The 12,030-nt window shown below is 27.8% G+C and overlaps 1 protein-coding gene across 1 annotated transcript in view; it reads right to left on the bottom strand.

The window, feature by feature from the left end:
- Positions 1-2,652: 2,652 nt before the first annotated feature.
- The window catches only part of LOC106682488 (aquaporin), a 57,378-nt gene continuing 48,000 nt past the window's right edge, over positions 2,653-12,030 (bottom strand). Inside the window, exons 2-6 of the mRNA XM_067047502.1 lie at positions 7,412-7,555; positions 6,442-6,651; positions 5,662-5,742; positions 5,227-5,328; positions 2,653-4,062 (exon numbers count right to left, since the gene is read on the bottom strand). Of these exons, the coding sequence (XP_066903603.1) occupies positions 4,024-4,062; positions 5,227-5,328; positions 5,662-5,742; positions 6,442-6,651; positions 7,412-7,555 (576 nt within the window). The 3' untranslated portion in view covers positions 2,653-4,023. The remainder of the gene's footprint in view (positions 4,063-5,226; positions 5,329-5,661; positions 5,743-6,441; positions 6,652-7,411; positions 7,556-12,030) is intronic.

Here is a 12,030-nt window from a genome sequence, read left to right as displayed (position 1 = left end):
TAAGTAAACCCAGTTGGGGCAGTACTTATAATTGATGCAATACTTTTTCGGAGCCTATCTTTTGCCATTTTAATTTTATTAATTTAACTTAATGGATTAGTTATATTGAATTTTTTTTTTTATGTTAGATATATATTTTTTATTTTATCAATAATAGCTAATTAAACAATATTATTTATTTTTTATGTTGACCATGCTTATAGTTCTAGTGTTGGGTGTAAATGGCTGTAAACCGTGGAGACAGGTTCAATTTCAGGGACTTCTGGAAACTTTTTTTTTTGGATTCCATTACCTGAAGGTAAATTAACAGTAAATCAGAGCTAGAATCATGAAAACCTAACGTTAATATATGGAATGAGGGAAATATGCATGGTTGGTCTCCATATACCTGTTGTCCATTTCATTCGTGGGCATGTTGAAAAGGATGTTGATCCATGGATTATTTTTATATTTAATCAGCTTTCTAATGTTCCTTTATACTTCTTCCTAATAGCACTCAACCTTTTCATTTATTTTTATTGATCACATTTAATATTTTGTCATTTGTTGGTGAAATGGGATTAAATAGTTAATTTTTATTAATATATTATTGTAGCTACCAAATGTAATAGAGTTTCAACTAACTTAAAATTTTTAATTTCAATAAATTCTCTTGTGGTCTTACAATTTTTGAAATGTAATCAAATATCTGATTAATGTTGAATTTGATAGCCACATCGTTGAAAGCTCATGTTCATTATTCTCATGTTATGTTATCTGAAATGATAACATTGTAAAACATTGTTTTAAAAGTTAATGCTGCTGAGTTCTATTAACTTTAACTAATGAATTTTGGCCTCTCAATATTTTGTATCACACCTCTTCTGACTGCTTTACTAAATAAATATGTTACAAAGGAATCTGAGATTTTATTGTTACATTTTCATAAGTAATGATTTATCAATAAAGTTGCCTTAATATTTTATATATTGCCTTGGTACTTAGGATTATTGAAATGTTTTACTATACAGTTATTTAACATATTTTTTATTGCTCTTAGGAATCCTCGTTTCAAAAAATCATTCAGGTATTGTTTAAAAAGAAAACATTAATATGTACTTAATTTTAATTTCAGTCTTAATTTATTATATTTTAAAATTTGTCTCAATAAAAATATCTCAATTCTGAACAATAATACTAAAACAGAGATATTAATTTTTACTTGGTGGTTTGTTTTGAATGTACATTTATTATTAAAACATTTAATGGAACTCTGAGTTCCATATTTTTTTTAAATGTTAGTAAGTTGTTAAATAATGTTTGTATTTGTGAAAGTTAGGTAAAAAAATTGTATATTTGAATAAAATAAAAATTTATATTCTACAAGTAGTATTATTTTCTGTTAATATACACACTCCTCTATAGGACTCAATTTCCAGAAATAGCAGTGCTGGAATGGAGTAAGTGATGGATATTCCAAATTATTATCCTAAAAAAATGATTAAACTGAAAAAGCATGATAAACAGTTGTTACAGTGTTTCTTTTACTGAAAGAATGCAGTTGCAGTTGGTTGGCCCGACCCACTAATAACTGTTGAAGAACAGTTTCATAAAATGAATGTTTTAACAATCATAATTCTTTTTTCCTGAAGGGTTATAATCAGAATGCCATTCTGAAGTATTTAAGCTCAAATCAAGCACTATCCCTCAATATTTACTTGTAGAGATTAAAAAAAAATGTTTACAATTATTTAGAGATAATTTTTATTCTATATGCAGCAGCATATTTTGGTTGAAATATATTTTATTACATTATATTATATAATATTTTATATTTATATTTCATATATATTATTTATGTTTATTATTCTCAGTGCATTAGCATTATTTTGTTTCCTCTTAAGTAATGACTAAGGTTATTTAACAATTATGTTGGTGGTTGCAGAGAATAAATAATTATAAAAAGATCAAAATTAATTATGAATACTGTTTTAATTTCTCAACCCTTCACAGTGTGATGATCATGTTGTCATCATCATGATTATTTAACTCATTTTGGCCATTTTTTGACAAACCAACTCATTGCTTATGACTGCCTTTGTGCTATTACAATTATTACTATGATTAAGAACTGTTTTTCTGTGGCATAGTTAGCTTATTGTGGTATTGTGAACCAAGTAGAACCCATTGGGTTTCTAAGTGAGTATAAGAGCTACGTTTCTATCTCAGATTGGTAAGACTGTACCAAACTACTTGAGCTATAGACGGCCCTGAATAAATTTCATATACAATACATATATTGATTCCGTTTATGATGGATGGAATTGTCTATTTTATCCAAAGTGGTAGTGTTTGGTCCATTACCATACTAAAGATACCTGCCGACGAACTTCCTGAAAATTTGATCAAAAAAGAATTTATGTAGTAGATGTTACTCATGGATTTGATTACAGACATGATACCAATTTGTTCTTTGACATCTAACATGTAAGGATAACATTTTTACATATGCTACACTGTTAAAAAGTCTTCATACTAGTGAGGATAAAAAAAAAAGCTCGTTTAAATTCTGGTTGCTAAGTAAATAAGAAGCAAATTTTGCATTTATCTACAATAATAACTAATACATATTAATGTTTTAGATAAATTGGGTAGGGTGTATTAATTGAAATATTACAATTATTATTTTATTACTTTTTTTATTTACAAATATAATAAAAACTGTTGAAGTAACAAATAATGAATATAAGAATACATATTACATTCACAAAATATTATGGCAGTAAGGATGCATATAAAGACCTGTTGCAACATTTTGTTGGGAATTTATGAGTATAAAATATTTTAAATTTATGATAATGTCTACTCTCAGTCTAGAATATATATTTTTAATTAATATAAAAATCATGTTTATGTATATATTTTTGGAAGAAAATCAACTAAAAACACTGCTATTTGGATCGATACTATGCTAAACAATATTATAAATAGGTGGTCATTTCTAACTGCTGCTACTAGGTCAATTATATTGCCTCTGCAAAGTTTGCAGTCAAGAAACTTTATTGGAATATCTTAAGGTTTATTTTAATAAAATAAATAAATGAAACCTTGGTCCATGATTAAGGCACAATTTAATAACATTAAAATTTAACATATTTATATTATTTTCTTTGGTTCTCTTTTTTCTGGTTATACCTACATTATTTCCATTTATTTTAGTCATTAAAAATAGATATGTACATGTTTAACTGAGAACCCTTTTATTTTTCAAGTTAGTTAAAAACAAATTTAAATACTTTTGTATTGATTTAAATGTTTTTTGTTGTTGATAATTTACTTCTTTTTACATTGCTGCATATCATGATGCCAATTCCAAAACCTCCTAACTACATATGTTTTAAGAGATTTTGGAATTAAAATCACAATTTATCATTTTGAATAAAAACTACTCAGTATTTCATTAATATCGTATTAAAAGAAAATAATTGATTTGTATGATAGTTAAATTGTTTTTAACAGACATTACTCATCACCTGGTTGTGCCAAATCCTATTTCAATTTTTTTTTCTTAATCCATCCTAACAAATATATTTAGAGATTAATTTAATCTTAACTGTGATTTTTTGAATATGAGAAATATTTGGTAAATAAACATAATGTTTTAATACTAAAAATAATTATGATTAAAAAATTTATACAGACAAAATAAAATAAATTAAGAATACAAAATGTGTTCAACAAAGTGAACGAAATGATCACTCTAGTGATTATTTAATCTGCGATAAATTCCGCATTTTAGTGACTAAATACATACACACATAAATCATTCAGCCTCTTTCGCACTTTTTTTTTTTTTTATGTTATTCTTAAATCAATCTTATTAAACATTATAATGGGTAGATCAAAATCATCATGATTTTGATAAATATTTGTAGTTTTAATTAAAACAACAAGCTTATCTTATACTATGGGGGAAGATAAGGGTACAATCTTAGGAGTAAACAAACTGAGGTTGGTCAACTTGGGCATATTCTTTGACAGAGATCAGGCATGTTCTTCTTCTTTTCCATCCAACCTCTTCATCTGTCCAAAAAAAAAAAATATATAATATTATCAATAGTAAAAAAACAATGATGTGGTTAATAATTTTTATTGTGAAACATTCCATGATTTTGACTACTACTAATAATTTGTAAGTGGTAACCTGAGCAATTATGCTTAAAAGAGATTTATTATCGTTGAAAGTGGAATTAATTATTAATTAAATTTAATAACTAACTAGTTTCTTTCATTTTCAAATTAATGGCAGTTTCACTGACTTCCAAATAATAGATGAAAAACGTTTTTATTTGTAAACATACTATGTTTTGGAACTGAAAATGAATCAAAACTTATTAAAAATCAAATTCTGACCTGCAGTACATTTTTCCTGCATTAGCAATAATTTTTGTGGTAGAGAATGGTATAGTAAAAATCCCAATAATTTTTCTTTTCCGAGTGGTTTATTAGCCTTCAACCATGTATTTTTATTAAATTTTACATTAGTAAAATATTCCTTCCAATGTGAAAAATGGACATGGATATTAACAATGTATAGTTTTAAAAGTTTTTAAAATATGACAAAGGATTATAAATCACCCAAAAATTAACCTTAAATAGCTATTTAAGGATATTAATGCAATAAAAAATATAGAAAAACGTAAGATAAAGCAAAAATGAAGAAAGAATCAACACCTGAAGAAGGACTGAGAGTCTGAAATGTCGAAAGGAATATTTTATAAATGCAAAATTAATAAAAATAAAAGGTTTAAGTTAGAAGGCTTATAAATAATCCAGGAATGAAAAATATTAACTGAAAATACCATGATAGCTTTCAAATGATAAAAAGTATGTAATTAGTTATACCCACTACTATAAGTTAGATTATAATATTCTTAGATGCCAAGAGGAGGATGAATTGAGAAAAAGGAGATCTTAAGGAGGGATGGAGATAGACAAAGTTAGGTCCATCACACAGCAATTAAGTATCTAGGTTTTATCACATCATTAATGGAGTCTACATAGTCTTGTAACTGGATTGTTACTTGAATCATAAATTAATGGTCTGGAAATCTGGAGTATGTTTGACTTTTTGGCCTCAGTGTATTTTTTATAGATTTTATTTTCCAGCTATTATGATAGTCCAAGACCAACTGTGATAAGGACTGCATTTTTAGTAGATATAAAATATGTAATTAAAATATTAACCTGTACTGGAGAATATTGGGTAGTGGCTGGAGGAGCCACGAATACAAAAGTGTATAGTAAAGCAGCTGCAATGCCACCTAGGCAAGGTCCAAGCCAATAAACCTGTAAAACAGAATATTTCTAATTAACATATATATGGGTTACTTTGGTTTGGGATTGTAAATCGTACTCATATTTTCACAGTTTTATTGGATTTATTAAACTTCCATTATTTTAATTTTTATTTATTTCATGTAGAAATTTAATTGTTTGTTAAGAGATAGAAGTTGTAATAAACTAAATCATTCACAAATGTTCAGAAAATGTAATGGATTCATGAACCATGCAATTACTATATTATAAGATAGGGGCAAATAAATTAATGTATTTATTGAAATTCACACTAAAAAAAAAATTCAAATAAAGAACTGATAGAAAGTAATAATTAACATTTACCCAATGATTGGCCCACAAATTAGAAACTACAGCTGATCCCAGACTTCTGGCTGGATTCATGCTGGAACCGGTATACTGAATCTGTAAATAATGATAATCATTTAATTTTAAACCTAAATTTAGTTCTTATTACTCATATATTGATAAAGGAAAAGAATAATATTTAAATAAAATGAATAATGTAAAATTGTTAGTCTGTTGTTCATGTTTAAAGCCAAATACTTATCTTGCTATGAAGGAAACAAGATAGCTTTTGATGCCTTGGTAAATATTTCTTTTTTTCTTATTTAATGATTTCTTTGTTTAATTAAAATTACTCAGGAAACAGCTTACAAAACAAAAATTAATTAATAAAAATGACAATAAGTTCTTGAATAATACAGAAAGGTTATTGCTGGGGCAGATATTTTTGTGGATGAAGCAGAAGTCCCAATTTAAGATTGAGAGAGAGGAGGGGTTGACCAGAATGCTTGACTCAGAATATCTGAGGTGGATTATTTTAATCTTCCACAATTTTTACAGTAGGTACTGTTTTCAACACGAATGAATCATAATTTTATTTATGAAAAACTAATAATTGAGACCTTCAGTGGTGTGGAATTTAAAGTGTATACTAGGGATGTTGGGAAGTTTAAAATGTGACACATTTTCCTTGATATGTAAGTAAAAAAAAAAACTTTAAAAATTCAAATTAAAGTACTCTCTACTTTAATGAATCATGTAAATATATCATACTTTTGTTCAAACATTGATCAATTTAAACCATTGTTATTTACTTACTGAAGATAGATGACCAATAACCACAGCAAGACCAATGGCAAGAGGAGCTGGAATTTTTGCTTCAGGTTTGTTAGGATCAGTAACACCGAACACCACAAATATTAAAACAAATCCAAGAAGGAATTCTACTCCGATCGCTTGCTGTACTGATATGGAATCACTAACAGCTGTCGATCCCAATGTTTTTTGGAATTCTCCAGGAGTCACTGCCTGAAAAAAATTAATTAAGATTACTAAATTGTAGATAAAGTTATTAGTTAGCAAAAACATTGCCTGAAAATGTGTTGGAGATTATACTTGTTTTATAATTTTTTTAATTTAATGTTAGACCTCAAATTCTCCAGGTGTAGAATATTGATGTATTGGGTTCTTTAGAGCTGAAATTATCTTTAAGTTCGATGAACCAAGGATTGTAAGCCTTGAATAGCCATTATATAATTTATAATTTGATAATAGTGAGGAGTAAATACAATAACAGCCAGTTTTAAGTTGATTCCAGTTATACTTTTACGGCCATGATTAGTTCATAGTGTTAAGGATTCAAAGCTCAAGTGTTCCCATGATACATAACAGCTAGTAAATATTTATAACTTATTGAAACCAAATTAACTTGAAAAAGTTCTATACTCCTAATTTTACAGTACCTTTTGCATGCAGTACAAATGTGAACAAGTGTTTTATCTTGTTAGTATTAATTGCTTAGATAAGATATAGCCTCTTAGGCTGAAAAAGAATCCAGGCGCTAGAGATTTTTTCATCTAGCATTTGTTTGGAAAACCAGGAGGTCTATGACAGAGATAATAAAGCTTTGATTGGTTACTCTGTTACTGGTAAAAAGGACCAACAGGCCCACTTACTGAATTTGTTCTCTTCACTGGTACTAATACCAATTGAATTGGCTTCACTTTATCTACTATTCTGCAATAAATTTATATGGTGACGTAATTTGTGAATAAAAATTAATAAATACCTTCAAGAATGCAGTTCCAGCTATCGCACCCAAACACTGTGCTATAATGTATAGCACTGCTCTGATGATGGTTACTTTTCCAGCAACTAGTGCTCCACAGGTCACTGCTGGATTCAAATGAGCTCCACTTACGTGTCCAAGGGACTAAAATCACACAAGGGTTAGGACAGATTAGTGCCATTTTGTTTAATAATTTTTTTAAGATTATTATTACATTTATGGACAGACTTTATTTTACTTAAATAAAAGTATCTAATTATTATAGGACGTTTTTCGTTTAAAGTAATTTTCAATTTAATAGGCTTTTCACATAATTTTTTTTTTGTTAGAGAAATGAAAAATTCATTAAATATATATATATTTTTTAATTTCATCATCTCTGATAAAATATCAATATTTATTTCTTTATGAATGCATAAGTCTCTTTAATCACTAGGGTGATTGATTATATTGCTACAAACATTTTGAAAGGTGAATACTTAAAATAATTATCATAAAGTGTATTTTTAAAGACTTATTTTATAATATGTTAATATGATGGATTTTAGCAAATTTAAAGGGATTATAATATAATACTATGGATTTTTTTGGAGCTGGATCTAAATTGATCTGAGGTGTGAAATATGCATTTTACATAATCAGCCAGCAGGTTTTTTTTACTTTTCTTGATCAATCATTTCCACGTTTGTTTTCTGGGATATTACTTGCAATTTCATTGTATTTATCTTTGTTATTTAGCTTTACGGATTAATGGGAGAATATGAAAGAAAGATTCTATTCATCTTAATTTAATAAGCTCATAATTTTTGGAAGATTTGTAAAGTATTATTTTTATTTATATATATTTTTATTTTATACCAATTTGGCCTTGTGGGCCTTAGATGGTTATTATAGCAGTTTTGTGGCTTTAGCTCACTTACTCAGCATCCACTGGCTCATTATCAGTGATGTGGTGAGAGGGATGCGGTGGGACCCCAAAGAGCCTTACTCTAACCCTCACACTGGCGAGATAGATTGGGCTCAGGGATTCTCAGGTCGATAGTGTAAATATTATATATGAGAGTATAAATGTGACTATTGATTATTTTTTATTTTATTTATAAATTTTGGTTATTATTATAATTATAATTATTTTTTTCTCTTCATATACATAGTTTTGTTATGTTCATTTTCTCCCTTCTGTATATATATTTTGAGATTAATTTTATTTATTTTTGTCATTTTTTTTTTCATTTATTTAAATTTTAGTATGAATGTGATCAATTATAACTATTACCTGTTGCCTAGCAACGCTGTGGCAGACTGTAATATTTATCAAAAAAAAGGTTTTGAATTAAAAAAAACAAAACAGTTTGATTATTTTTTGTTTAACAATTGATTGTGGAAGGTATAGTATCAGGTAAAAGACTCCCCTAACTATTTACAACACTTTAAATTTTGGACAATTGTGAATAATATCGATGTAATATAAAATTTACATATAAATATAAAATAGAACAAAATGAATAGATAAAATAATAATTCTTAAGAAGAGCGAGAGACAAGAAAAGTTTACGATAAAAACAAATGAAATTTATAGGTTTAATAAAATAAATAACAGACTTTTAATGAAAAAAAAAAAATAATTTGTGAAAAAGAGAAGAGAAACCGGAGGGAATTCCGGTCAACATAAATTCAGCGAGGTGTTGAGGGTCTGCATATACGTGCCTCTTCTAGGCGTTCCAGCATTAATTCAAAGGAAAACCAACCCCTTGTTTACATTCTCTTTTAACCGATTTTCCTTGGCTCGTAAAACGGTCTACAGTTCCAAAGTGCTACAACCACATGCCGTGCGGAAACAAGACCATAGAGCCTCAATTTAGATGGAATGCCGAAGGAAGCCGAATGTGTATGAAATCCCTATGACAATTAATTTTTGTTCGTCATAATATATATTCAAGTTATCTGTAAATATTTTTGATTATGAAAGCCGACAATTAGGCCCATGTATCTTCAGAGAATGTACATTTTCGAAATGTTCTTGTAAATACACGTTTGAATGAATTAGAAGTTATTTATAATATATTTTTGACATCGTTTTAAACCAAATTACAATAGTTTGTGTCCTACCGATCCATAATATAAGATTCAAGGTCTATTCTTGGGGTTTGATTGCGTGACAGCTAGAAGATACGCTTGAGGTATCTCACGAATAACAGTTCATTGGTAAAGAAAATCAAAACCGAGTCAAATATAAAAAAAATCAGTAGCTCATTCTATAACATGAATGCTATAAAATCTTTATATATATGTACAACGATTAAATAGTCTAAATTTTGTAAATATAAGTATATCTTTAATAATTGTCCTGGCTTCCAATGAACTAATAATTTCTGAACTTTATTTCATAATAAATTTCATATTTCACTTGAGTAATTACAATTCGAAATTAAGAAAACAGCTGGATTTGAAGAAAAAATTTCGACTAGTAAATAGAAATGATTTAATTAGTTCTTCCTCTTTGGATGTGTTATTGACCTAAAGCGTAGGTTTCACGATGACAATGATTGTAACTACATGTTTGTCGTGCATGCGCAAAGAGTAGGTTAACAAATGTTAGATTCCACGTTCATAGAGCGATAGCTTTGACTATCAAGATAACGAATCTAGTGATGAATACTTGGACTGACTAAATCCAACCAAAGGAAGCGACGACGGGCTATGAAAAAATCAAATTTACATGATATAGCTGAGTGCCCTTATCTATATTCAAATGCTCAATGAGGACACTCAGCTTTATTAGATATTTTTTCATAGTCATATTCAGCGTTCATCTTTTCCGTTCGCTGTTGTTGGATTTTGTCTTTCCTGATTCATTTCCTCTATTGAAACGATTAATAGCATTTCCCTTGTGGTTCTGCAGTTAGATCCTAGAGATAAGCATTTCCTCACGCACTTTTTTTCGAATGAAATTCGTAGGAAAACTGGTGGACAAAGGTCGCTGCTAGTTATTGTCAAAAGTTAGCTGTGCGTGTCACGGAATACCGCTCCATTGTTCAGGTTAACGGGTGAACAGAATCGGGGTAAATTGGTTTAAGGTTCAGTTCATAGGGCGAGGAAGTCAGATTTTTCGAACAGATATAATTTAAAGAAGAATTAATTGAACAATTTATGGATTTTTGTTTATTACTGTCTATAATGACCCCTTTTTTTTTTTTTTTTTTTTTAAAAGTTATTTCACCCTATTTTTAAATATTTTACTGACAAATATGTATAGTTACTTTTCAAAATTGATGACTGCCAACCATAGTTGTGAATAAAAAATGACAGCTGATTGCAAACGTTACTAAAATTAATTTTTCATTTGGAGCTATTCATCTTTAGGACTACCTATAAAACTAAAAAGCTTAGTGAAATATTTAAAATAGAGTAAATTTGCTAAAATATGAATCCTTATATAGCTATGTATGTTAAATAGTTCCCGAGATAAAATTTTTGAAAAAGAGATAATTTTTACCAAATAGCGAAAAATCTATATTTTGTGAATTTATTTAAGTAGATATCATGGAAACTACTACTTCTACGAACGATGTGAAGATGTCTATAAACTCTCAATCGAGAAGTCTATAAAGTAGAGTAGGAATAGTTGTTTCCAATGTATTCACCAATATAAATTCCTAAATATTTATTTCTTGTTGATCAGAAAAATTTATATACTTTTGGTTTATGAAAAAGTATTCTTAGGAAATATTAGTCGAACAGATGCCTTAAACTATTCAAATTAAAGCTAAATTTTAGTAAATTTTCTACTCCAAATAATGTACTATGAAGTTTTTTTTTTGTAGATTGTTTTAAGGATATGGAACTACAAATGAAAAATATGCTAAAATTTTAGATTTTTCTGGAATAAAATAAACTCCAGGGGAGATGCATCTTAAATACTTCAATATTTACTTAATTATGACATTTACTTTATCCTTTGAATAGTCTAATTAAAAATTGAATTCTTTTCTAACTGAAAAAAGTACAATTTTTCCTTTACTTGAAAGAACTCAAGAATGAACTTTTTGGAACAACCGCCATTTTTTATTGACCCTTACCGTGCTTGGCAGAGCCATCCATTTTGACTCCTAATTTATATTAATTATCAATGGATAAATTCACAACATATTTGTATCATGTCATTTTATCACTAACAGCAAATTTACTTGTTGTATATATTTTTATAAAGTTGTAAATAACAATAAATTAATTATAAGGAAAAAAATTATGTTGTCGTTAAATTTAATGGAAAATTGGGATGAAATAACTTTTTCTCCTCTTGGGCTCTTGGCCTATATGGATTTAACCTTATTTTGTCATATTTTCAATAACTATAATTTTTAGATATTACTTTATTTTTTTTCAAGATGGCTTCTTTATTATTTTTATTTATTTTTTTTTACTTTACTTTTTAATATCTATCGTAGTTTCAATGCCACCTCTAGGGCATGAATATTTTTTTTATGTTCTAAACAATTTTTTTTTTATTGTGAAAATACAAAAAAGGAAGTTTACAAGAGTAAAAATAACCATCATTGAATAAGGGTAGAACTATTAATACCAGGGCATTCAAAAAGTCCTGTCGTTTTTCGTTTGTT

This window comes from Halyomorpha halys, unplaced genomic scaffold (assembly GCF_000696795.3).
Source record: "Halyomorpha halys isolate HHAL.00 unplaced genomic scaffold, Hhal_1.1 Scaffold418.1, whole genome shotgun sequence".
Taxonomy (NCBI): domain Eukaryota; kingdom Metazoa; phylum Arthropoda; class Insecta; order Hemiptera; family Pentatomidae; genus Halyomorpha; species Halyomorpha halys.
The sequence above is the reverse complement of the archived record's forward strand: the minus strand, read 5'-3'. Positions and strand labels throughout refer to the sequence as shown.